Source organism: Exophiala bonariae, assembly GCF_035927105.1.
Source record: "Exophiala bonariae strain CCFEE 5792 chromosome Unknown scaffold_11, whole genome shotgun sequence".
Classification (NCBI taxonomy): Eukaryota; Fungi; Ascomycota; class Eurotiomycetes; order Chaetothyriales; family Herpotrichiellaceae; genus Exophiala; species Exophiala bonariae.
The window spans coordinates 754,511-780,069 of record NW_027042486.1 but is presented as its reverse complement, the minus strand read 5'-3'; the positions used below and the strand labels follow the sequence as shown (position 1 = coordinate 780,069).

At 48.9% G+C, this 25,559-nt stretch overlaps 9 protein-coding genes across 9 annotated transcripts; 4 read left to right on the top strand and 5 right to left on the bottom strand.

The window, feature by feature from the left end:
• Positions 1–660: 660 nt before the first annotated feature.
• Positions 661–3,045, bottom strand: LTR84_001938 (uncharacterized protein; the record flags this gene model as incomplete). The annotated part of the gene is made up of 3 exons (XM_064845556.1): positions 661–2,096; positions 2,180–2,815; positions 2,865–3,045. 3 exons carry the CDS (start codon positions 3,043–3,045, stop codon positions 661–663), a joined length of 2,253 nt encoding a protein of 750 aa, XP_064707101.1.
• Positions 3,046–7,409: 4,364 nt separating this feature from the next.
• On the bottom strand, positions 7,410–8,899 carry LTR84_001937 (uncharacterized protein; the record flags this gene model as incomplete). Its single annotated transcript, XM_064845555.1, has 2 exons — positions 7,410–8,789; positions 8,840–8,899. The coding sequence occupies 2 exons, from the start codon at positions 8,897–8,899 to the stop codon at positions 7,410–7,412; spliced, it is 1,440 nt and encodes a 479-aa protein (XP_064707100.1).
• A 773-nt stretch (positions 8,900–9,672) lies between these two features.
• On the top strand, positions 9,673–10,559 carry LTR84_001936 (uncharacterized protein; the record flags this gene model as incomplete). The annotated part of the gene is made up of 3 exons (XM_064845554.1): positions 9,673–10,004; positions 10,145–10,296; positions 10,345–10,559. 3 exons carry the CDS (start codon positions 9,673–9,675, stop codon positions 10,557–10,559), a joined length of 699 nt encoding a protein of 232 aa, XP_064707099.1.
• Positions 10,560–12,608: 2,049 nt separating this feature from the next.
• Positions 12,609–13,183, top strand: LTR84_001935 (uncharacterized protein; the record flags this gene model as incomplete). The annotated part of the gene is made up of 3 exons (XM_064845553.1): positions 12,609–12,718; positions 12,769–12,782; positions 12,888–13,183. The coding sequence occupies 3 exons, from the start codon at positions 12,609–12,611 to the stop codon at positions 13,181–13,183; spliced, it is 420 nt and encodes a 139-aa protein (XP_064707098.1).
• A 152-nt stretch (positions 13,184–13,335) lies between these two features.
• Positions 13,336–14,364, bottom strand: LTR84_001934 (uncharacterized protein; the record flags this gene model as incomplete). Its single annotated transcript, XM_064845552.1, has 2 exons — positions 13,336–13,957; positions 14,093–14,364. 2 exons carry the CDS (start codon positions 14,362–14,364, stop codon positions 13,336–13,338), a joined length of 894 nt encoding a protein of 297 aa, XP_064707097.1.
• A 301-nt stretch (positions 14,365–14,665) lies between these two features.
• LTR84_001933 (uncharacterized protein) lies at positions 14,666–16,030 on the top strand (the record flags this gene model as incomplete). Its single annotated transcript, XM_064845551.1, has 1 exon — positions 14,666–16,030. One exon carries the CDS (start codon positions 14,666–14,668, stop codon positions 16,028–16,030), a length of 1,365 nt encoding a protein of 454 aa, XP_064707096.1.
• Positions 16,031–16,338: 308 nt separating this feature from the next.
• On the bottom strand, positions 16,339–17,208 carry CRP74 (60S ribosomal protein L10a; the record flags this gene model as incomplete). The annotated part of the gene is made up of 3 exons (XM_064845550.1): positions 16,339–16,795; positions 16,925–17,102; positions 17,190–17,208. 3 exons carry the CDS (start codon positions 17,206–17,208, stop codon positions 16,339–16,341), a joined length of 654 nt encoding a protein of 217 aa, XP_064707095.1.
• A 3,626-nt stretch (positions 17,209–20,834) lies between these two features.
• LTR84_001931 (uncharacterized protein) lies at positions 20,835–22,052 on the bottom strand (the record flags this gene model as incomplete). The annotated part of the gene is made up of 1 exon (XM_064845549.1): positions 20,835–22,052. One exon carries the CDS (start codon positions 22,050–22,052, stop codon positions 20,835–20,837), a length of 1,218 nt encoding a protein of 405 aa, XP_064707094.1.
• Positions 22,053–24,194: 2,142 nt separating this feature from the next.
• LTR84_001930 (uncharacterized protein) lies at positions 24,195–24,782 on the top strand (the record flags this gene model as incomplete). Its single annotated transcript, XM_064845548.1, has 1 exon — positions 24,195–24,782. The coding sequence occupies one exon, from the start codon at positions 24,195–24,197 to the stop codon at positions 24,780–24,782; it is 588 nt and encodes a 195-aa protein (XP_064707093.1).
• Between the last annotated feature and the right edge of the window lie 777 nt (positions 24,783–25,559).

Genomic DNA, 25,559 nt, shown 5'->3' with positions numbered 1-25,559 from the left:
CTCTAGCCAAAACCTCCTATCTGTGCGCCACTTTTCCGTATTCTTGCTCGCAAAATTCAACTCGAGCAATGAGGCCATGCATCTTGAGCGGCGGAAACATGTTACCAAAGATGCGACGGGACGGCATCTGGGAAGGAGATGATAAACTCTCCGCAAGTCAGCATGATACTCTTGCATCGACTTATTCTATCCACGATACAGCATTTGGGAAGAGCTTACAAGAAGGGCGGCCAGGGATTTCTTCATGCGGGCTCAAGCCAACAAGCCAAGAAGGGCGAGGTGAACCATTAGTTGTCCGATGTTCGACATAACGGGGCTTCAGGATACAGTACATGGGTCGTAGCTTATTCATAGACCTCATACGACCTTGTAGCTGAGAGTCTATAGAAGATATAAATATTGCCGACGTTCAGTGAACCCAACCCAACCAATCGTGTCCCTCTTTCGCAGCGTGTGAAGTACTTCGCCATGATAAGTCAAGGATTTAACCACTTCAAAAATGTGTTTATGTTCAATGCGTCTACGGATCAAGCGCTCCACTTTCGTCATATACGCTAAAAAGGCTTTCATAAATATCCTAAGATACTGTAAATGTCAGAAGAGGTCCAACCCCGGTGCGAGAACATGTGGAAGCGCATCGCTTTGCAAAATCAAACGCCATCATATGCTGAGGCGCCGTTGGCTGTGTCTCTGCCTCGCCTGTGGGCGTGTCTTCCACCACATCCCATCGCGATCATGGGCCTCGACGTTCGAGGCCCGGCCCTCGTCCGACAGCAGGCCGACGGTCTCGCCGTCTGTACCACCATCATCCTCCTGCACCTCGAAGCTTCGATCCCGCCGCGACGGATACATTCCATCGTACATGCCTACAGGCATACGTCCCCGACGGTAACCAAAGCCCTCGGCCTCCTCCAGGATATCAAGGTGGCGGACGTCGCCGGTGTCACCAACGCCGGGCGCGGGGACGTTTCCGACGCCTGGGTCGCGAACGCCGTAGATGACCTTGACGTTGCCGAGTTTCTCGGCGATCTCGTCTCCCGTGAGCAGGCAGCCGCCATCGCCGAGTTTTTCGACGAGCGGGCGCAGCAGCCGTGCCATGGACAGGTGGCTAGTGTCTTTGATGATGGCTTTGTTGGCGAAGGCGATCACGAGAAGGAGTACGAGGACTTGGAACAGAGGCACGCCGGCAAGGATTAGGAGGGAGAATTTCCATTTCACGTTCACGACCTGCGCAGGGCCGGGGCTGTTGCCTGTCACGTTCATTCGGGGGCCGATGTCGTCGAAAGCGGAAATCGCGCCAGCTGTGAATGATCGTAGTAATCGAGCCATGTCCTCGGCTTCGTAGTCGCTCGATGGTGACCACGGCGAATCGATTGGGTAGCGCACCATTTGGAGGTCGTCCACATCGTCGGTGTCATTTGTGGATGTGGTAACGAAACCCGACAGTCCGATTGCGCCTGCGAATAGCTGCGCTTGGAAATCTGGCATACGGTAGACATCTGAATTTTGATAGTACTCGACCCCGTCGACGATGCTGACATGAGATTGACAGTCCCAGAGTCGTGGCTTGGTGACCGTAAAATTGTCCGCGGATTGTAGTGCGTAAACCTGGAAACACCGGGGGCCACAATCCCCCGTCATATTGGCCATCCAAGTTGTACAACCACTGGCAGTCTGGTCCACCCAGTAAGACATCGGCGTGCCGTCTTGAGCAACCCAGTCGAGCCAGTTCATTATGGTCAGGTTATCGGTCTGATATCCTGCATAACCTCCGTAAGTTATGTTTAACTCCACACAAGATGAGGTGGCATTAATAGTTCGTCCAGAGCTCACAGCGTTGTCCCATTTCGCAACGGCACGATCAACAAAACGATACCAGTACATGCTTTCCTCTTGGTCGGTGTAGTAGCTCTGTGCCCAGGTTTGATCAAGATCAAAAGGTTGGGTCACGATACCGTAATTCTGACCAGTAATACCCAAGCTGTTGGCAGTTGCACCTTGGATTTGCACCGGATCAGCGTCGGAGAGCTCGCTGGCGTCTATGTAACCAAAGTTCGCATCGCCGATGAATGACACATTCACCGCGGAGACGGTACCTGAAAGAAACCATTCGGTTAGTAGGGGTGGCCCTCGTCGAATATACATCAGCAGAGCAGAGTGGAACGATGAAATGACATACCATTGGTCAAAGAAACGTATTTCTCCGATACATCAATAGAATATGTTAACCCGAGCATGGCTATGATGACTTGAACAGCGGTAAAGAAAAAGATCCACCAGAACGCCAACAGCTGCGTTTTATTCGGCCAGAATCTGCCGCGTGTTCGACCACCCCAAATCAAGCGAAAGGTTTTGGATTGGCTGTCGCACTGCAACACGAGTTCGAAGTCCTGGATTGTTCGGTAACCGGAGGCCAAGAATCTCCATCTCATCATCTGCGAATAGCCTTTGAGCGACGATGCTACGTTGAAGCCGAGGACTAGAGAAAGTCCAGTCACCAGCGCGTTGAAGAGTCTTTTCTGAGTATCGGTGATTCCATAGTCCAGAGTTGAGAAGCCGTAGAGCGTAGCAGCCATCGCTGCAGCGAGAAACATCGTAACGAAAAGTTGAAAAGCGCTGTTGACGAACAGACGGAGGCGTTGACGCCGGTGGTCAAAATACCGTACAGTATCGGACGGCGGTTGGAGGCCATTCTGCTTCTCAGACAGCTCATGTTCCCACGGTGCAGCTGCCTTTGGAACGGTGAAATGCGAGACAGCAAACTCTTTGGTGTTACTCCAGACGGAATAGAATGAATTGCTGGTTCGTCTCCTCTCTGCAAACGATTAGCTTACTTGATGCGATAGTCATAGGGTAGGACTTACTTGGTGCCTTGGGTAGAATGTCGCCCGAAAATCCAGTATATGCTAAACCTTCTCCAGATCCTTTGCCGGATTGTACATCGACTTGAGGCTGAGATTTAGTAGTGTGGTTATTCCTTCCGCTCTTTGGTGTACTTAGTCGATCATAGGGGTCAGATCCTGCAAGGGAATTGCTGAACTGCATACTGCTGTTTTCTGGTATAGGAACAGATGTCAAGTCAGATTGAACCTGTGGGTTTAGCGGTGAATATTTGGAGGGCGCCATTTTCTGAATTGGTGATCAGTCAGAAGGGCTTGCAACTTCACCGCGATAAGGGTCGAAGGATGCTGGAAAGGATGCAGAAACAGATTCAAGCATGGGGGAGGTGTTCGAGGAAACGAAGTCGAATCCTACTGAAGAAAGGATGGGGCGTGGGAACACAAAAGTCGTTTTAAAGTGCAGGGATATGCCTTTTGGACCGTACCAAAACAGTACTGATACCTTAAAGAGCTGAATAGCGAGCAAGAACGAGGTCCAGCCATACGAAGTATGGTAAGCTAAAGCCGGACCATACTGATATTCATCTGGAGCCTGGATTTCAGCCGGTTGCATCCACGATTAGCGGCATGGAGTACAGGGATAAGGCAAGCGTTTGGGGTCCAGTTCGCGAAGCGACATCAAAGGAGCCTCACGTCCTTCGGCTCCAGACGCTATGAGAGATATTTGGGACCATCACTTTTGTACTCCTGAGCGTCATCCAAAAATCAATTTTGAGGTACCAAACTGCTGCTGGATCAAAGGACAGAACAAACCCCATGGCGAGAGTCATGAAGGCCGCCACCAAGGGAGAGCAATCATCACTATTGCTCGTGAGAAGGTTCAAAGGATTCGACTTGAAAAGCAGCCAGTGGTGTGTGGCTCGTTGATTGGTTATCCCTACCCCCCAAGTGGAATGTGGACCTCGAGAGCCGCACAGAGGGCCAAAGACTACGAGTAGGGAAGAGAGTTTCGTGGGATTGGGCCTACATACGGATACTCGTAACAGTCTCTGGTAGAAAAGGCTAGGTCCACCAAGCCTATAAGGCACTAAATAGCATGCAATCCGACAGAAGCTTCGTCACTTCATCTCATGCGCCAAGTCTGACTTGCATTGATGGTTTGCACAGAGTACCACAGGTACTACAGGTAGGAGTTCGTCAGGTGAAACATGACGAGCGAACGTTCTCAGTGCTAGATACCTCGTATCCTTCTGCTGCAGGCCTTTGACTTGTCCTTTCCCGATACTGATCAACAATCGTTGTGTCGACGGCAATGTAAACTGTCCGGAACATACTCGTATGTTTATCAGCGAGTGGCGTAACAAAGTTTGGAAAATAGCAGACGAATGGTGTGATGATCGTGTTCGTTCTTTGAAAGGGAAGCTAAAGACAAATTTAGTACGAGTATAACAAAACAATTTGCAGCAAGGATGGAACCCAAGAAAGACCAACCAGTGAGCGTCGCAGTTGTAACGGAAGGAACGACCCAAGAATCCTTCGGGCGGTTTGTGGAAGTTCGTTCCTGTCAGTCTGGCCACACGGGGCAGGTGGCTGCCACGAAACTGTGGCCGTCTCTCAGGGATTTCGAAACAGAAGTTCAGCCGCGTCCTCGGGTGTCCCCAGTCCTGCCTAGTTAGCGCCAGTTGCTCATTATTGTTAGGGGGCCTTAAACTTGACCAGAGGCGAACCTGTGGTGGTGATCAATGCACTCTAACTAGAACCTCTCAAGTCTTGGGCTTTTCACCCAATTTCTATCCGTACAAGGCTACAACTGCATAGCTTCAATTGGCGGCCGCTCTCCGGGCACTTACCGAGTACGGAGTACTGGGTGTCTTCTGGGTGCTCATCGAGTACTACATAACTTAGTAATCCTCTGCGGACACAAGCAATAGGTGAGTCACAACCAACTAAGCACCCAAAAGTCCTCTGAAGAATACCTCGCCTAGCCCAAAGCGCGCCCAAACAAGGCTCCCGTTCCTTCCTCCCTCACCTGTCCCATTTGTTTACCTCACCTCTGACCAGCAAGCCAGCTACTACACGATCTGGCACTCCAGGCCGTAGTCACTTAAGAAAATGATTACTTGCACACTATCTACGAGCCTGCCGCATCGCTCCAAAAATCGCCATAGCGCAAAACCAAAAAATCATGGAGCCAAATGCTGCTGACGTGACGATTGAAGCAGCGTCCTCGGGGACATACTAGTCATTGGGACTGGAGGTCGAATAATATAACCCCCACAACGGTAAATCAATATCCAGAAGCCATTACTTCCCAGAAAGGGCCCAAGTCAGTGTTGGTAGACTCTAATAGGATCAATGTCCAGTTTCAGATGACACATTTACTGCAGGGCATACCAATGTTAGTTTTCTTTTTCAAGAGCCTTCAGGCTAAATATCTTGATAATTCAGTCTGGATGAGAGCCGCAGATACTAAGCACGTCTTGCCACCCGCCCACTTCTGCCGCTAGGAGAGCACGTGGGTATCACACCTCTCACATTGCTCAAAGACAAAAGCGAATCCTGAGGAACATGAGACTCCTCACGAGGCTTAGGTACATCGGTTCCACCGATAACATCGGCACAAAGTCCTGCCTGTTGTGCACAGGACTCGGATTACACTGATCCTAATCGTTTTGATCATCGGAGGGCTCCACAAATAAAGCAGTGGAAAAAAACTCTGCATCATCTGGAACCCTACCAAATAGCCCACATAAATCTCCTTCGAGTCTCGTGCGGAGTGTTCAGTTCTCCAGAAAAAATATTCACAGAGGAGATTGGCATCGACTTTGGGCTAATGGGCCCTTCCGAGAGCGATTTTACCATCAGAGGACTCTGAACCCGAGGTAGGGGATGCTTGTTCGACAAGTGATAAAGAGCTTGAAGGACGGCACAAAGGGGCAGCTGATCCGGGTGTGGAATCTACCTCCAACCCTAGGATACTGCTGGAAAGACTCTCCCCATGAGGCCTTATTCCTGGCAGGATTGACTGTTGCAGCGTACAAAGCTGAAATAAAACAATGCCGGACAAACAGGATTTGTTGCGGCGAAGTGTCAACAAAGAACTTGGAGTTGAGCTCGCATAGAAAATCTCTTTCCTCGTTCTTTCATTCAACAACCCATTGTCTCATAGGGGTTGGACAACCTAGATTATGCCCTCTGGGAAGAGCCTTTGACCCTGAGCTTTATGCGAGAATATTAAAGAATATAGGGAAGCTACGATCCACGGATTGAAGAAAGCCCTCAACAACGGACTTTGAGTCCCATTGTTTGAAGTCCATTTCTAGTAGAGAGCAGCATCGAGTCTCCACATCTCGTATACCATGTCTATATAGGTGAGTTGAGGTCTCGATCTGATGTTGTCTTGACCATACAGCCTCATATCTCTTACACAACAGATCAGATCACAATTGCGAGCCATCTTCATTTCGAGCTCAAAGAATACTCCAAAACTTTTTGCTCATCCTAGAAGCTCGATCTGTGATCTGAACCAGGAGAAAAAAGAATGTGTCAACCCCAACAACAAACCAAACCAAACGAAAAACCCATCCACTATGACGAAAAGAAGCCCCAAGAAAGACCCTCAGCGGGAGTACGAGAGGAAAGAGAAAGCAGAACGTCGCGAAGCACAAGGAAGCTACGGGAGCCTCAGGCCACCCAATGCCGCACAATTTGTAGGACTGGTCAGCAAAACCAAAGCTCGAAGATCGCACAACTGCTTGTACAAGGATAAAGGTCAGACCCACGTGATGAGGACCAGATGTTTTGATCTAGGGCACATGGCAGTGTGTCCCAGGTGCAGACACCCAGCTTCGATGAAGTGTGGCTGTGGTCCTTGCGGCATCAAACCACGCGACCTGTGGACCCTGAAAGAATCTCAAGCCGCTGCCAATGGTGCTATATCCGAATGGCGAGCCGAGATGGAGGCTGAGGATAGACAACGCAGAACCAATGAAGCTGCTGAGTGAGTTGAAAATCGTCCCTCCATTCCAAGCTGAACAAAGTTGCTAACATATATGACCTTGCTCTAGATTTGCGCGTATCGTCAAGTCCCGAAAGATTTTCAAATCCTTCCCAATGATAATACATCGATTCGTACAGACTGACTTGATGCACACTGTTGTGCACCGAGTTGTGTAGCTGAGGATGAAATACACCTCCAACAGCAAGAATATTAGCGTCATCATCTAATAAACCCCAAATCTTTAACCCAATTTTCAATTTCTTATCCTCAATTCCTGGTTCCTGATTTGTGTAGATTGGATCATAGACCAAATCATATGTTTCAAGACGCTGTTTCGAGGAACTGTTCAACAGTTCATGTCTGACAATTTGCTTGCTCCATCTTGCAGTCAATCAATGCAATAGGGCGGCAGGGTTCCAGTATGGCTTGTGCCAGTGCTCGGTGCAAACTTGAAGTATTCTTTTACTTTGCTTCGAGCTGATGTTTCATGGTATTGGTTGCTTGAGGGGTTCTCTGAGTAAATGAAGATCTGACAAATCATAAGAAAATGTCTCCAATAGCCCAGGATATTAAGAAGCAAAGGCATAACTTCCCAAGATAGCGTAGACGCTCCAAGGATCTTTTGGCTCTTCGCTATCAAGAATATCAGCGACTGTGGCTGCATGCCGAACTTCGAACTCCTTGGCTATGTACCGCAGTTGGTTCAACACCCAAGGCCTGATCATGCTGCCAGGACTTGCGTACAAGCCTGCGACATAGAAGGGGAACAGGAGTGTGTGACAGAAGAATTTCTGAACCGAATCAGTAGCCTTTTTGTTGGGAGTCAATGACTCGCCAGCGCCGGTAAATTGTGGCCCTGAGGCGCAGATCTCCCGCGCGATATCATCTATGATACGGTCGATGAAGGTCAGTTGTATGGCCTCGGTCGTGGTATCGATGTCCAAGGGCTGTGCCTTGTACAGTGTTCGGATTTCATGGTTAAGCACTATCCTTGTCAGGCGAATGACATTGCGGGTTTGTGTGACGAAGTAGCTCGGATAGAGGTCGTAGAACTGGCCAAATACTCTCTGAGATGGCCTCTCCAAGTACTTTCTTTGACTAAGCCAGGTTGCTGGCATGTTGGCCGATAATGATGAAAACTCACTGTCCAGTTGTTTGGACTGCAGAATCTTCTCCTCATTTGAGAGCAACCCTTGATGAATGGCAGCCTTCAGATCTGCAGACTTAATACTTAGGTCAGTGAGCTTCCATTTGGGATCCTCGACGTTCACATAGTTTTCGAGTTCCGCACGAAGACTCCTGAGCGCAGGAGGCACTGGCGCACTGCCTGCGACACAGCTAATCAGCAAGCTAGTTGCAAGCCGAAATGAGAGGCGACGTCCAATGTATGTCTGAAACTGAATAGAATCTCGAAGTTTAATAAGAGCCAGGGCTCCGTTCACGTGGCTCATCCATGCTACTGACGATCTTGAATTGCTGTTCGTGAATTTTTCGAAGAGATCCAGCAGGAGCACGGCTAGAAGTGTTGAGTCACTGGCCAGCGAATTCGGGTTCTGCAAGGCCACATTGACGAGTTTGAGCGCTGTGTAGTATCCTTTCCTGGCGAGGTCAGATGCTCTGGGAGAGAAATATTGGAAGTGGAAGAATGCCAGGCTTGCTGCATTGATACTCGCGTCTAAGTGGGTATCAAGAGACGCATTGTCGAAGAGTGCAATAACATCATAGCTTCCAGAGATGCCATGAACATAATGGGAGAGAAAAGCCCCCCGAGATTTCTGTTGGAGTGATGGCTCTCCGAACCGTGACACGGTCACGTTTTTGGCTTCAAGCACTTTTCGCTTGACCAACTTTGTTTCGTTTTGGATGCGCAAATCATGCGGGTTCCGATATCCAGTGCAATCCAATCCTGCTCGGATACACTGGCCACAGGAATCCCTTTTGAGATCGCACTTTCCGGGAGTTAGTCAAATATCTTGACTAAGGGTAAGTGCAGTAATACTCGAAGTTTCCTCCTCCTACATGGCAGACACGCCCGCGACGGTTTGCCATCATAAACCATGATGTCTGTGATGTCTCCTAGCCTACCAATTGCCGTGCAGGATGGACACCGATATTATGCAGCCAAACCACGTGTTAACAAGGGTGTTTTTGGAGGTTCTTCAACTTAGTCGGACTCCATGGCCGTTCACCGACAAGACCAGTCTTGAGAGGAACACAACCCTGACATCAACATCGCTGTCGAAGTCGCTCAGCAATTTGAGATGCTGTGGGATTGGAGGTATGGAAGAGTTGTGCAAAACCGTAAATCCGACATCCGCGGCTCGTTTTCCCTCACTCAGCACACTGCAGTGGTGGCATGCCTCGTCCTCCGTACCTCGTACGGGTGACGTCGGAGGCCTGAGGACTATGCTGACCATACCGAATAAGGAAGGGGTTACGTAGTGACATCATCGGCAGAAGTTCAGGCTATACTAAAAAGCATCCGAGTACGATTAGGGGTCGATGAAGCATCAAAAGTTCATCGATTCGGTATTGGAGCCAACTTGCCGTCTATGAGCTCGTGTGTTTGGAAATGACTCAGTCGGCACTCCAGACCTCACAGGCGAGCTCAACTCCTCCTTGCATCGTGAACATATGGCAGCGGGTTTCACAACTCGACTCCTTCCTGAAATGGTAGAGGAGCTTTGCAATTTCAGTATAACTATATCACGATGGGTGGGTATAAAAACATTGGTATGTTCCCTCCTTGGAGTCCAATTCTCACATCACAATCCTCAAAGAGTTTCTTGATCACCAGTGTATACTTCCACAATTTGTTGCCAATCTTTCAAGATGGGTTTCCAATACAAACAGGTCCTCATGGTCGGTGGTACAGCTGGCATAGGTGCTGCCATGGCAGACCGTCTTGTCCAGGAAGGCTCCAAGGTCATCGTCGTAGGACGAAGACAAGATCGACTGGATGCCTTTGTGCAGAAGCATGGAAGCGACAAGGCAGACGGCATCCAGTTTGATCTAAGTGATATTGACGGAATTGATGATTTTGTTTCCACAACAACACAAAAATATCCTGATATCGACTGTGTTTTCCTCAATGCCGGTGTACAGCGTCCAAGTATTTTGTCTGATCCAGTAAACATGGATCTGGGTGTTTTCCACATGCAAATGTCGGTGAATTTCACGGCTTTGGTGAATCTCACAATGAAATTCTTGCCATTCTTGTTGAACAAGAAATCCGAAACCAGTTTGATATAGTAAGTATAGTCTGATCCATCGATTTGCCGAACCAGTCATCTAATAATTTTAGCACCGGAACCAACATTGCCATCGTTCCGGCATTCGGACTGTCAGCATATTCAGCGTCGAAGGGTGCTCTCAACGCCTTTGTTCTTTGCCTTCGTGAAGAAATCAAAGACTCTTCGGTGAAAGTAATTGAGCTTTCGCCTCCAGTTGTTCAGAGTAGGTGCTCAAGAGAGATTTGTTCTTACCTCGGCTAACACTTTACAGCCGAGATACATGACTACATGGGCGCTGAGAAAGGTCGACAATTCGGAATGCCTATTGATGCATTCACGGATGTGGCATATAAAGGCATCGTCTCAGGCAAAGATCAGATCGTTATTGGATCCATTGGGCCAGCGGACACCTTCAATGAGATCGTCGACAAGAGAAGAACAGCGTTTGAAAATATGGCAAAACTTATTAGGGCTCATTATTCTTGAAGGCTGGGAATTAGTTCAACTTGATCCGCCGTAATACTTCGTGGCATGATGAGCACTTTCGACAAGGGGATATCAGCCTTGCCAAACAAACAAACACTTAACTAAGCCTTTGTGGTATGATTTCGTGCGGATCAAAGCTTCGGAATGATTTTAACTAACACATCGTTGGCAATAGTGAGGTCCTGGTAGACATCGACGGCATGTTAAAGTCTTGGTTCTGGAGTGCCACAAGCGTGATTCTCTGGAACCCTTCGATGGCCGATCTGAAAGTACACTCAATGGTCTATACTCAACCGTGATAATTGTAGGTCTATCACACACATTAACGTAGTTGCGGTACTGGGTATGCCTTATATTCTCTTATCCAGATCAAATTCGTCAACAACATCGATGTTCACAGAGCAGTCGATCTTTAACACTGTACCTCATCCAGTTTCCCTACCTTTGATCATTCGTGAACAACTTGGACTCAGACAAAGAACTCAAACCCCAAACATGAACCCAACGACAAGATGGGCAAAGAAATCACTAGGATCAATGAAAACCACACCGGAGACACTCTTCGACAATGGAAAGTCCCTATGGTCAAGAATTTTAGTGAAATTCGTAGCCGTTCGAGCAATGCCTCCGGCCATCATTGGTAAGAGCTGACTCATCCCTGTTGGACAACACACAAGTCCTCAAACTCAGACCATGATGCCTGACCAGCCTTACACAGTTCTGTGAAGCCAACCCACTCGTTTTCGAGTCGATGCATCAAGAATGAACACGGTGGCTAGTGTCCAAAGTGTAATCATCTTGTTCCCTGGCTCTACGGCTGCAAGACTCATGGATTCAAACAGAAGGGCTTGTTGAAGCGACCGTTGGAGGCTCTCAACGACGCGTCCCAGGCTGTGGTGAAGGAGGCAGGCGAGAAGGCGGTGTTCAAGGAAACCAACACTGCTGAGGCAGTTGCGGAGAAATCAAAACTTAAATGCTGGAGGAATGCTGTGGTCAAGTTGCGAAAGACCAAGAAGCGTTGATCTCGAACCGCCAGATAAGCCTTGTCTCGAGCAGGTGATTAAGCCGGGCTGGCATCGCATTATTGGGCATCTAGCAGTTCTCCTTGGACAGACATTCTGGCGGACGAGGGAGGCTTTACACACTATTCATCAATCATGAGAGCATGAATCACAATATTTGACGATGCAAGCGCTCAATGCAGAAGCAAAAAGGAGGTGTTTAGTCAAGTTGGCGCTCCCAGACTGTATCCTTCCGAGGACAAGCTCTCCATAATTGAAAATGAGGTGGTGATTGATCTCCGCTAGCGAAGTGCCTCAGGCCACACTAAGAGAATAATAGGCTTAGCGTCATACTCAAATCTCGCGTCGGATCGACACGTTAACCAATATGCACTCCACCGTCGAACCCTTTCTTGAATTCTTCTGACCTCCCGATTCCCGAGCCTCAAGTTTCTTGAGAAACCGTGTTGACATCAATCCGTTTTCCAATACGTCTTGGGCTAAGAAATTGGACTGATGTCTCGGTCCAGCACGTTGTTTCCTCATCTAGGTCGAGTTGTTCATTGTGTAGCCTTAGGACGTCAACCCTCATCCGGGCTCACGCTTTGTCTCAGTTGAGTGGCAGCCAATGCCCAGCGTTAGCGAATGAACTAGATGGGTATGCCCAGGAGATTTCTGTGAAATGCTGGGTCTCTCCCCACAGCCTCCGGACTTGTCATATCTTTCCGACTGGTTGAGGGAGTGTTGTCTGTTCTCAATGTGGAGATCGAGAACAAGCTTGACCCCCTTGGAACACGAGGGTCTTGATCACGAGCATGAACACCCTTGCTAAGTCTGCGGGTTCCTCGACAAGGGTCCCCAAGGTGAAGCTCTATTTATTATTTATCCTCCGGACTCCGTCTGCTGGGTCGACTTGTTCCACGGATTGAGAGAATACATTGGAGTAACCTGCTTGCATTCTCTTCCTCAAGTCTCTCGTTTATTCCATTCACGTCACTCGTTTACATTCTTGCTTATCAACAGCTTAACTCCGACCAACCCAACCAAAATGCAGCTGACCACTTTCATCCTGGCATCCATTGCCACCATCGCAGCTGCTCAAACGGCCACCAGCTCGGCTCCTGCTACAACGACCAGCTCTACCTGCGCTGCTCAAAAGTGAGACTCACTATTGAATGACAGGAGTTCAATGGCTAACCGCAGATCAGCATCCTTGACGCATGTATCCCCATCATCCAAGGCCAGGTCAATTCATGCGGCGTCACGGACTATGCCTGCCTCTGCACCCAATATCAAAATATGTTGACTTGCTACAACAACTGCCCAGCTGACCCCGGTGTCGGTATCGTCCAGCAACAGCGTGAACAGAACTGTATTGCCGCTTCAGTGTACGGTTCAACCACCACCCTGGGAACAGCTCCCGCCACAACTAGCGGAGCCAGTGCGACCACTACCACTGGATCAGCCAGTGACACCTCCATTCACAGTGGCTTTGCCTCTGAGACCGGCTCGTCTGCTTCTGCCACATCCACCAGTAGCACTTCGGGCAACGGTGCCGCTGGGCTCGAGATAGCTGGTGGCTTGATAGCTGTGGCTCTTGCTGGAATGGGATTCGTCTTGTAAAGTGTGTTGATACCCATATCGCGTTGTCTATCGTGTTGTGGCTGCTGGAGTGTCTGGAAAAATATGCCACTGCTGGCGCAAATGCCTCGAAAGCGGCATGGGATAATCTCGTATTAATATAGGACCATTTACCATTGAAACCAACACCCACTCTAGCTTCTGTTCCGCCGTGTCTGCCGCTTCGAAGTTGACTCTTCAGAATGCTGTGACGTCTCTGCACCTCTTTTCGTACCCTTTGCTGGTTTAGATGGAGCAGCGTCTGACTTGGGGCTGCTCTCAGCCTTCTTGACAGCAGGCTTCTTGGTAGCATTGTCACTATTCCCCCCAAGTGCTTCTTCGAGCTTGGAGAGATCTGTGGGTTCAAGCAATTCTTTGTGCCCAAGAACATATGCTACCTTCTCCAGGTCAACAGCTTTGACCCCTAACTTCTTCAACACAGGAGCCACAGCATCATAAAGCTGCAAATACTCTTTCTGGGTGTACTTCAGCTTCGCGTCTTTATGGTCAGGAAAGAACCACAAGAACATCTCATCTTGAAAGAACGGAATGTACTTGGGATCATAGACGGCCAATATTAAAGTGCCCGTAGCTGGGCCAATGCCAGTAAGCTTGCAAGCTGAATCTAGAGCCGCAATTAGAGTGGCGGTCGACGGTGCTGAAGTTGAAGGCGAGCCTCCTAACTTCTCATACGCCAGAGCAGTCTGCTCCTCGACGGCTGCAGCGTCGTTCTTGCGAATCATTGCTGGAAGAAAGGGACGTGAGTGGCCATGTGTGCTACCAGTAATTTAGCTTGTTAAATCCGAAATTGAGAAGCGTGTTCTGCCGCAAACGATGGAACATCGAGTGAAGACAAAGTCTTGAGTCTGGAATAGTGGTTGAAGAGACTATCGCCGTGCACGAGGAGCTTACATTTTCCACTGAACCAATCTCTCCACAATTGCCTTTGACAAGCTCACTCGTTTTTGTGACTTCCCAGCCTTGCTCTCCTTCCCTCCATTCAGGATGGGGATTGAAAGAGGTAACTCTTCGAAACGCCACTTGTCCCTCTCAAGAGCTTCGTTGAGCTTCTTGACATCTTTTAGTTTAGACTTGTAGACATTCTCAACGAGAGACGGATAAAGCTCAAGAGCAGTCGCAAAGCCGCTCGAGTTAATCGAAGTCGGTGGTGGTAAAGGAGACATCTCGACACTTGTTATTTTTACCTCTCGTTGAGCTCTGTCTCGTATTCTGATACTTGATGGTTGATAGTATGTTATGTCGCTTCATCTGATACATTTAAGGAGCATCTCGTACTCGATACCGACGCAAAAGCCGGAGTAGATCTCCGCCAGATTTGCTGGATGAGCTACGTCGGAGAAGGGGGTGTAGCCACGTGATCATCGGCAGAACTTCGCGTCTACCTTACATCGATGTTCTGGCACAGCTAAGTGCATACCTTCCGGAGTTGACGCTTGTCAATTGTATGGTCCAAACCACGCAAGTATGGCAACTATACTACCTAGACGAGTAGGCTTTGTATGCCACTCATGTAAAAAGTCACTGGCCACAAAGGTCAATCAACGATCATTTAGTGCTCTTGACGCAAGCTTTTCGAGTCGCAAGTTGACCGCCCGACCGTATCGTTCAACAATCTCCTCCCTAACACAATCTCGATGCGCTTCACTATCTGCTGCTAAAGCCACACACGCCTCACCAACATCAGGTAGACAGCCTTCGCACGAACCAGCAGAAGAAACCGACGAAGCAGAGGACGCCGCGGCCGCGGCCGAAATAGCAGCCGCAGATGAAATCTCCTCGAAAGTCATAACGCTGAACCCAGCCGCAGTTCTTGTGTCGCTAAAGCAAGACATCTCGAAAATCATTTCGACAGACGCAGTACCCTCTCAAGAAAACCTAATCATTCTCCTCGACCTCGTGTACCAACTCGCCAATGTAATTGTCTTTGGAATCAACAAAGGCCCAAATGAAGTGGAGAGCAGACAGGGCGAGAACCTGGCCGACTCGGTTCTTCGCGACCTCGCCGAAGGCAGATCAAATGAACCAATATATATCGCCGAGAAGGAGATGTCGGCACCGTTTCGCGCCAGTGCAGCCGACACACTCGCTGAATTGACGTGGAAACTGGCTCGAGACCCGAAGGTCTTCATCGGCCCAGATATCCTCACCATCTACACACGGGTACAATGTCTACTGGGGAAACCGGAGTATCTGCCTGAAATATTCAACCTTTACGCGCACAAAAAAATCCCGGTTAGGGATTCATCACCAGTTACATACTCTAATCCGTGGTCAAGGCTACCCAAGTATGCAGTACCGGAAGCCATGGCATATCTCGCACTGCAAGCCGCGATCGTAAAGAAAAATCTTCCCCTGGCATTGGCCATCATCGACACGACGGTCGCAACGCCGGCCTACCTCGCGCAGCGGGTGCTGAGTCGTGCCGCCATCCCATTACTGGGCGTAGCTGCCCTCCCTGCCGTCGCATATGCCGGCGCATCATGGGTCGCCAAGACGCAGAATACGATGGACTATGAGATGGCCAAGTACACGTCAATTGCGGCGGCGATGGCGTACATCGGAACGTTATCCACGATCGGCTTTGTCGCCATCACGACCAGTAACGACCAGATGGAGCGGGTGGTGTGGCGACCGGGTACGCATTTGAACCAGAGGTGGTTGAGAGAGGACGAGCGGAAAGCCTTCGACCGTCTGGCCCTCGCCTGGGGCTTCGAGAATAAAGGAAGGTGGGGTGAAGAGGTTGGTGAGGACTGGCAGACACTCAGGGATGAGTGTGGTGCGCGCAGCATGATCCTTGATAAGACGGATTTGATGGAGGGGATGCAGTGAGACTTGGCAGTTTGTGGACCGCTCCTGTGTCCTTGTACAAAATACGAATTTATACAACATAATCATGCAAGCTCGGACATTTCCTTCGTTCCTTTCGTGAAGTAAACATGTGGAGGTAATGAGCTTGCGTTATTCTCATCATTGGGCTTTTCTATCTACTAGATCGATGATAGGTACTTAAGAGGCGGAGATAACCATCATTGTCTATGATTATTCAACCCTAACTTTTGGTGGGTGGACCATGACCAGATATCACAGCAGATGACAACGAGAGCCAGACACAACCCACTCCCAACGAGATCCATAACTTAATACAATCTCTTAGGAGGGCTCATGCTAGCCTTGACGGTCAAGCTGCCGACGTTCTGCCATCCCTTCTTCAACAACGACACGAGGTAGTTGATGGACAACATGATGTTGCTGATGAGCTCGTCCTCAGTCATGCCGACGTTTCCGACCGCGACACCCAAGCAGAGCACCTTCTTCAGCTGGAACTTGATGGTGGACTTGACTTCGGTGATCTTCTGTGCGAGGTCTTCGTTGTGCGAGATAGGGGTGGGGAATTTGCCGGCTTTGGAAAGACCCGGGCCCAAGAGACGGGGGATTTGCTTGATCAGGGTTTCGGAGGACACGAAGGCGTCGTACTTGCGGGCAAGCTTCTTGATCAGCTTCTTGTTCTTGTTGAGTTTCTTCAAGTCATCGGCTGACATGGCGTCAACGCCGTGGTGCTTGGCTCGGTCGATATCGTGCTGGTCACCGAGGACACTGGAGGCGGAGAATGTCAGTCTCTTCTCTTTCTGCATGTGTTATTCCCCAGAACTAGTTTGGCAAAGCATTCATGATAGTGTATCTTTCTGCCATTAAAGTTGGAGATTGCGGTGAATCGAGACGTACCAGATGGCCATGCCCGGGCGAGGAACGGTTGGCAGCTTGATGGTACCAGAGAAACGCTTGTCACGCTGAGGATCATAGTTCTTGAGGCCGATTTGGAGTTCGACGGTCTCGAGGAAGTTTCGCTTCTTCTCGTTCAAAGAGTAGTCAAGTAGTTGTTGCACGTTGGTGCGCACTCCGGCTAGAAGGTGGCGAAACAAAAAGTCAGTCCCCCAGTTCCATCAATTCACCCTCAAGCAGGACAGGGTAAGTGGGGATTTCGACGTACCGACTGTGATTTTCGACATGATGATGGACAGTCTTCCAGAAGAATTGATGAGATTCTTATGGTGAGGATATAGCGCTTAACGGTTGTAGAGAGGGAAAGTCACAGTGAGTTGGAGACGGAAGTGTGGGAATAAATTGTTCGGTGAGGGGTGCCAAGACTTTTCGAACAAGTTTGTCATCATGCCGCTTTAAATTTCTCGACCATGGCTCAGAGCCTTGCCAGAAACCCATTATTCGTGAGTCAACAACCACCGTGACTCACTGAAACTCAGCTTCAGGCGACAAGAAGAGACAAACGTTTCAAAATTACTCGGTGCATCCTTGGACGCGATATTCGTAGTTTCTGGCGTGCCTGCTACATAGACCAACCAGGTTATTTCTCCAGACTCATTCTGCAAAATCAAGATATCGACGTCTTTGTTGCCAACCACCCAGAAACGCTTGCTAAGCGATCAAGCCGCGATGAGGACACTTCCTTGCAGGCTGTGTGGCTTGTCGTTGCTCTAGCGTCGACGAATCCATTGCCTTCCATGTGATTTTTGCTGCATGACGATGAGTCCCTGTCCCACTCGGCTCTGGCCCGATGTCTATTTCTTCCATCTTGATCCCGACCTGCTATTCCAATGCTCTAGTTGAACGTCGTTGTTCGGGAAAATCCTGAGAACAGTAGCAGCAGATACCCCATGCTCCCGAGCGAGAACTCTAATCGACTTCTCATTGGCACTTGCTAGAATTGCAGCTTCAGTTTCCATGCTGATGATCTTCTTTGGCCTCCCTGTTTTGATGCCGTCCTCGACATACGATTGAAGGATCATTTTGTCCTCTTCCGGTCGGTAGCCCGTGTTCCTCGCCTTCTTCATCAAGCGCTGACATTGAATTACTGGCACGCCGAGCCACTCGTTGATCTTTTGAGGGGGAGTGCCAATCGAAAGTAATGTTAGTATTTGCACTTTCTGGACGAGTGTGTATCGTTTGCCATGGTTTATCGGGTCCGTATTATTAGCCGGGAGTGGCCCAGAGGCTGTTGGGATGGATCCGCCATCCGAACCTGTCGGAAGTTTAGGATTGTTTATAAAATAGTTATGATCTACAAACCGTTCTCGCCACCGGGCGATTCATCTTCTGTCACCTCCACTGCCAGGCCACGGACATTGTTATTACCGTACTCACCGAAAACGTCGTTCATAAGACGCGTCGAAGATGCAAGACGTGGCCGACAAAAAGGTGGGATTAAGAAGGAGTTCACGTGCACAAAAGTTCAAGAACAGAACTCAGCAAACGCCTTGCATTTAGCGCATAACATGCTGTTACCGAACCACTGTTAAGCTGCAACAAACAACCAGAGCTGAAAGGAGGCCAGAGAAAGATGGCAGAAATCGCCTCACTGCCAAATGCAAGGCTGGGATATCAAACGAATTTTCTCCGGCTACATTACAAGGTTACTGACCAGGATACATCGTACCTATGTACAAACTTGACGAGTCGGGTGTTTGAATCCCAACCAGTCAAAGCATGCATCGTTTCAAACGCGACTTCCCAAGTTCCCAGGCTTGAAGAGCTGAGTCTCGGTCAAGGCTCCATATCCAGTCCAAATGGCAAAAAGCCTCACGAAGAAATAAAGGGGTTGCCAAGGCATGACAAGGCTCTATCGACGCCCCCAGAGCCGCTTAAATACGAGACGATCATTTCCAGAGTACACCCAAGATGGCCCAGCCAAGCCACTTCGGCTTTGTTGTCGATATTCCCAGAAATCAAGCGATCGGAAGCCGCCAGACTGTCTGTGTGTGAAGAATGGGCTCATTTCAACGAATGAACTATTCTCAGTTGGAAGTGCGTTTTTCAGACCCGTAAGTGATATATGCTGGGTTGATTTGCTCTAAACAATTTGAGCATCCAATTTTTGCTCTCTCATCTTGACTGCATCCATATTTTATATTCATCCAGGCCATATAGCAACTTTTTGAAGTGATTTTAACGATGCTGTCTCTCGCAAGCTTTACTACCGTCGCGCTATTGGCCGAACTCTCAAATGGGAGCTCAGCCCCATCAGCCAGTCCAACTTCTCCAGAAGCGAACAAGCATGGGGCCTTGATGGCGCGGGCAACTACAAGTTATTACACTGTTGTTTCCACGGCAATTCCACAAGATCAATATTCGATAGGATTGGGACAGAATGGGACAGATGGAGATTATTGTACGATCAACACTGCCCGTTCACTTGTCGCTTTTTCAACCGAGTACTATTGACACTCTGCAGATTGGCTGTCTTGTGTCAACAACCCGCTGACAATTGCATCGGGATATGCTGGTTGTGGGTTTGACGATGTATATACTAGATGTTCTGGAAAGACGGCTTTTGGCATTGATGGAGACTCAGTCGTTTGGTATGTTAACCTATATCGATCTCTATGGGTGTAGATTGACTCTTGTTTGAATTAGTGATCTCAATTGCATCACCCATAAGATATTTGAGAATCTCGATGTCACAGATTTCACGCCACTAGTGGGTTGCGGGAGGGGGACCAGCAGTATGGCGCTGTTGAGGACTGCAACAGGATCCGCAACTACGCTTCCGGTACCAGGTAAGCCTTGCGGAAACCTGAAGTAGTACTCTGGCACACTAACATTTTCATTGAAGCATTTGCAACGACAACGACGAGTACTGGGAGCGGAGCGCCAGCCACGACTAGCACACAGCGGACCTCATCCTCCACGCCGACGCCAACAGGAAGCGCTAGGGTATCTCGCGCTATATCGATACGCCTGATGGGAGTCGCCTGCCTCGGAGCTCTCTCAATCATCTTCTCATCTTGACTCGAGCTGAGAGTAACAAACATCTTCTCTGGGTTTTTCCGTGAGGAGTTGACACACCTGCAATTGGGAGAACATGAGTTCGAGAAGAATTTCAGCGAGAACCCGAAGCTAGCGTGCTCAAAATCCGTCCGCAATTGTTGAAGAGCACTTCACCAGCAGAAAACAATCAAAACGATGCCTACGGCCTGCTCCCTCCCAGTTCTGAAGCCTGGAGTACAAGGGACAGTGGAACCAAAAATTGTGCGCTGTGTCGTTGAGTCATTCAAGACCCCGAGTTTCGTCACAGTCTGGCCAGTATATTTGGGCCTTCTATGAGGTAGAGGAGGCGCACTTCGACAAGAACAGCAACGACTAATCCTGGATGTCAGTCGCATTCCCTTGTTGCGTTTTCATCACAGTATGGGTGGGAAGTATCGCAAGGAAGCGAATCCGCACCGTATCGGTACTGGCACAGAATATGTGGGCAGAATTGTTGAACTTCCATTTAGTATTTTTTCAGACCATATCCTATACCATCGATGAAAAAGGGCAGCATCTAGCGCCTCGTTGGGAGAAGTCGCACCGGGTTTATCTAGAATAATAGAATATCAAGATCAACAAAGAACAGCCAATCCGCGGACAATGAACGAATTTGTTGAGGCAAGTGAAGACTTGCTTTGTTTTCGCTTTGCACTTTCTAACCCAAGTAATCTACAAGCTTGCACTTCAGAGTCGAGACGACAACCCGAGTTCGTGTTCCATGCTCTGCTTGTGGGATCACTTGCCTTTCATTGATCGTCAACGTCGCATTCCAATTAAGCCTATTGCGAGGATCCGTTTGAGCAGCCAAACACTATTCTGAGATTTGTTCAACGTTCTGTTCCACTTCTGCTCCGTTGCCTCCCACCAAGTAAGCGCTCTTATGGATGACTGCGCTTTGTTGTATGATTGTATCCCCTTCAATAGTCGAGCAAGAAAACTCATTGATGGCTTCATTTTGTTGTACCTTGGCATCCTCTTCAACAGTTGTTGCCTTGCGATGATACGTTGGATCTGTCAGGTCGCCATTCAGAATTGCCACTACCTTTGACAAGCCCTGCAAGTCGCCTTCTATGGTCTCCTTTAGATCTTTGTCGATCCAGCCATCAGTCCAGCTGCCTCCGAAATCAATGAGCCAGGCATCGTCCGCCTTGTCGATCATGATGTTTGCCATCTTCACATCTCCCCACACAATCCCGTTCTCGTGTAGTTGGGAGACAGATTGCTCAATCTGAAGCTTCCACTTTTGGCATTGGGCAGGGGAGGCTTTGTCTGCTCCTATTTGCGCAAGTTCCGTGCCATCGATAAACTCCTCCAACATTCCCATAATTCGACCTCTAGATGTTACGAGACCAAGAAAGCGAGGAACCCGAGGCTGGATGGGTTGATCTAGCTTCCACTTCTCAGATATTTGCTGCAGGACAAGTATTTCTCGTTCAAGCTGGTATTCGTTGGCCTCGTTTGCTGATTTGAAGACACGCACCTTGCCGTCTTCGGAGACTTTGAGAACTTTATTCGCGTATAGGTTCTGAATGAACGCTATATCAACTGATGGAGTGAGAGAAGTCATGGCCTGAGGTGTAAATTCGGCTGACAACGGCGTAGGCAAGTACTGGCCAGCGAACTCGGAAGGATCGTTCATCTCGACCGCTTTCAGTTGTCCATCCAGGATTTTTAGTTGCAGATACGAAGTTTTCGGGTACAGGTGGTCCTCAAGAGAAGGGTGCTCGCCGTTCGGCTTCTTGACTGAGTCGACAAAGGAGTACAGTGTATATTTGCATTCCGAGATCACAAGGTCTACCAGATCTTCCACGCATCGATCAAGCAAATCTTCATCGCCATCACTCTCGGCCGTCTCACTTCGATAGAAATAATCTGATAAAACATCCCCATCTTCTTTGTCATCTTGCTTTGCCACGTCAAGAACGAATCGGTGTTGGTCGTACATGAGGACGATTTGACATCGATCTGATCCTAATCCACTCACCTCGCGCATAACAAACTTGTCGGGATCAACAGCTGGAAGTTCCATCTTGAGCGATTTGGAAAATCTGCACCGTGGTCCAGGAGAGAGAAATCGACTTAACACTGCGTTGGAAAACAGATATTTTGCACAACAAGGTCAGGAAAGACTGCCAAGAGATGCACTTTTCCGGATCTAGACAACCGCTAACCATAAGCGGCCACTGCCGACTGCCTCGCCATTCCCATATCGATTTCTGATTGGCTGCTGTGCATCAACCATCACCATGACCTCAGCCTGCCATGAGATAAGATATGCTGTTCAGCAGATCACAACCTTATCTCTTCGCTTCACGTAACCGAAAACTGAGGTCAACGCTGTCATGTGCCGGCAAAGCGATACGGCGAAGTTGTTGCGACAACATCCCTGGTCTGTAACGCAGGTGAGTGGCTTTGGAGCCGAACGCTTTTCATCCAACGAGAGCTAGCCTTTGATCTTATGAAGTGATCAGCTCGTTGGCAAAACGCAAGATCTCGACCTGTAGACTCAGCTGGCGGTAGACCATCCTTTTGCGAGACCTACCGTGGGCCATGTTACAGTACAATAGCATGGGAGACCCACTACTCATGCCCTCATGGTAGATGCTCATTTCGCTGGGCGTGCAACAGAGCAGAAACGGAGTACAACGCCAGTAGTGCCTAGGTATAGTGTACATGCTATGCAGCACAACTTCCTGGCACCAATTTTCTACATACCTAGAAAATCGTGGTCGCCATCTCTCAATCTGAGTACAACAATGTGGAAGAGTATTGATGTTCACTGACCTCGATTTTCGCATCGCTACATACTCCGGTCAGTTCAAGCCATATCCTAGCCCGAAGGACGGTAGGAACCTCTGCTTCACCTATAACCAAATGTAGTCTTTCACCTCGATATTTCAGCTCGATATTTCAGCTCGATATTTACCTCGATATTTCACGTCAGCACTTCACACCAGCATTTCACAACGATACTTCACTCCAATGAGCCAAACAAGGATCCAGACACCCTATAAAGGTACTCGGCATGTAGTCACAACAAACCTCCACGATATCTGCGCCACTGGACAAATTGAAGATCAACAGCCTCATTGTCTTTTAGAAATCCGCAATAAGGCTACTCACAATGTGTGTCCGACAGAGAAAGATCCATCGCTGTCATCTTCCCGGTCACCATACAAATACACGACAGCATTGCGGAAAAAACGGGAAGAAATTGTGCCCCAACACACCAACATACGTATCGAACCAGATGTTCTCACCATGCACAAAACAGGGTTGTCCATTTGAAAAGCTCAATGGTCGCTGGAAGTGTTGTCAATGCCAAGGGGAAACAAACACTGTTGGGACCTGCAGTTTTGGCGCATGTCGGCATCAAGTCTGCGCTGATTGCTCGCGCGGTACTTGATATTCTGACACGCAATTGCAATCACAATCGGTGAGACATGTCTTATTTCAGAAAAAGAAGAATTCACTAATAGTTTCGGAATGCAGTGAGAAGAGAGCACATGGCGCCAGAGGCTGCTGCAGATGCCGCAGAAGTCTTCAACGTGGAGGATCAATCCCATCGGCTGCGAATCCAATATGCTCCAAGTGTCGTCAGTCTTCTGTGGATGGTCTCATGACCGCCAGCATCAGTGCCCTTTGCGATCCTGGCAGATATCAAATCCCCGCCCAGAAGGTGTTTAAAGCGGCATTGAAAGTTTTCCTTCGACTCGGGATGTGAGCTTCAGATGGCTGTTCCCCGATCTGTACCAGAATTGGTTTAGCGCGCAGCTGGAGAGGCAAAAAGCGGCAAGTGCAGTTGGCTTGTGTTCAAGCGACTGCTTTTGCCTGACAACGAATCTTTTTGAACCTGAAATACTTCGTTGTGTATTGTGATACGAACATATCACAGACGTCCAGTACCGAACCGGCCCCAAGATTAATCCATTGCTGACCTAGCAACAGGAGACGTTTCTTTCTACTGTGGTGGGCACATATTTGCCGATGCAACCTGTATTCTGTCTCGTATTCGTATGTGAGTCACCAACAATCAATTGACTGTTCTGAAGGGGGAATAAAACCAGCCGTTGAAGGGCAAATGCAGAGTACGATCTCAAGCATCGAGCTGTTCTGAAATCTCACCATAGAAATTTTCAACTTCAGTTCTCCTCACACGCGGGTCATTCCAATGGCGTATTCGATCCACACTCTCCCTAAGCTCGACCAGGCGGATACCACGTTCCAGGAGTTCTCGCGCAGGCTGAAAAATCTCCGACTCCAGAGTCTAAAGGCCGATCCTGATAAGTGGGTTTCGATTTATGACAGCGAGGTCAATCAACCAGATGATTTCTGGTGGAATAGACTCCAGGACTCCCAAGCAATCCATCATATCCTTGTCAAGAATACTTCTGAGTCTGATGGCCCTGATTCGAAATCGGTTCTTTTGGCAGGTGAATGGGTTGGATTCGTTGTCATCATCGTTCCTGATGCAGAAAACAAATCCCCAGAATACCTGATGAATGCTCTGTATATCGACACACAGGCACGCGGTATCGGATTGGGAAAACGAATGGTCCGGCAAGTGATAGACACGGTTAGAAAGCATGAGACCAAAGCTGGACAGGCACCACCTTTCTGCACAGCAAGTGTCAGGCATGGCAATGATTCAGCCCTCGCGCTTTATCGAAAACTTGGGTTCCGTGTGGTCAACGCTGATGGCATTGCAGAAAAGGAAGGCAGGAAATATCGCACGATTGAGATAAGATATGATATTTGAGACGCGTAAAGCGTGAGGAAGATGAAGAGATTTTCATGTCCTTACTCTGGAAATTTTTTGTGATATTTTGAGAATAAATACCCATGACTGAGTTGACAGTGGACTGACACTGGCAGCTGGCAAGATGTAGATGACACACGGAGAAGCCAGAAAATGTTGAGTTGTGTCCTCTGGCAGTAATTTCAGAGTATGGACTGATAAAGCTGGATAAAAGCCCCTGCCCCTGGAAAGAGGCCCAAGCTTAGATATTTTTATGAGGTTTGTGATCGAGACAAGAATATTCTGCAATTACTTTTGGTGAGTGGCCGCCGTCGTGTCGTGTTGAAATCTCGAGGACCTCCAACTCCCAGTCTCAGTGGAAATCAGCGCGGTTTCCCGGTCTTGGCACCACCGCCAAAGGTTCAAGTTCCATCCTTGAAACTTGTCCACCCCAAAGTCCCATCATCCTCGTCCCTCTTCTGCACCACCAGCACCTCGTAATTAATCGACATCCCTCAACTGTTCCTGCGCCAGGAATAGTCTCCTCATCTTCTCACCCGGTAAGCCATTAATTCATCTGCCTGCGCAGATGGCTCTCTCCGATGCCGAAGGACAAAGTGGCCACACATGTGCCCTGACCTGCTCAAGGGAGACAGCCTAGATCCTGCTCTATATCTACATACAATACAGCACCATCTCGGGTCTTGTGGCCACCACTATCTTCTTGCATCGGTCGATCCATCTCGATTCCTCTACGCGCTTCCGATCCTCCAACTGACCTCGTTACTCCCTAGACCG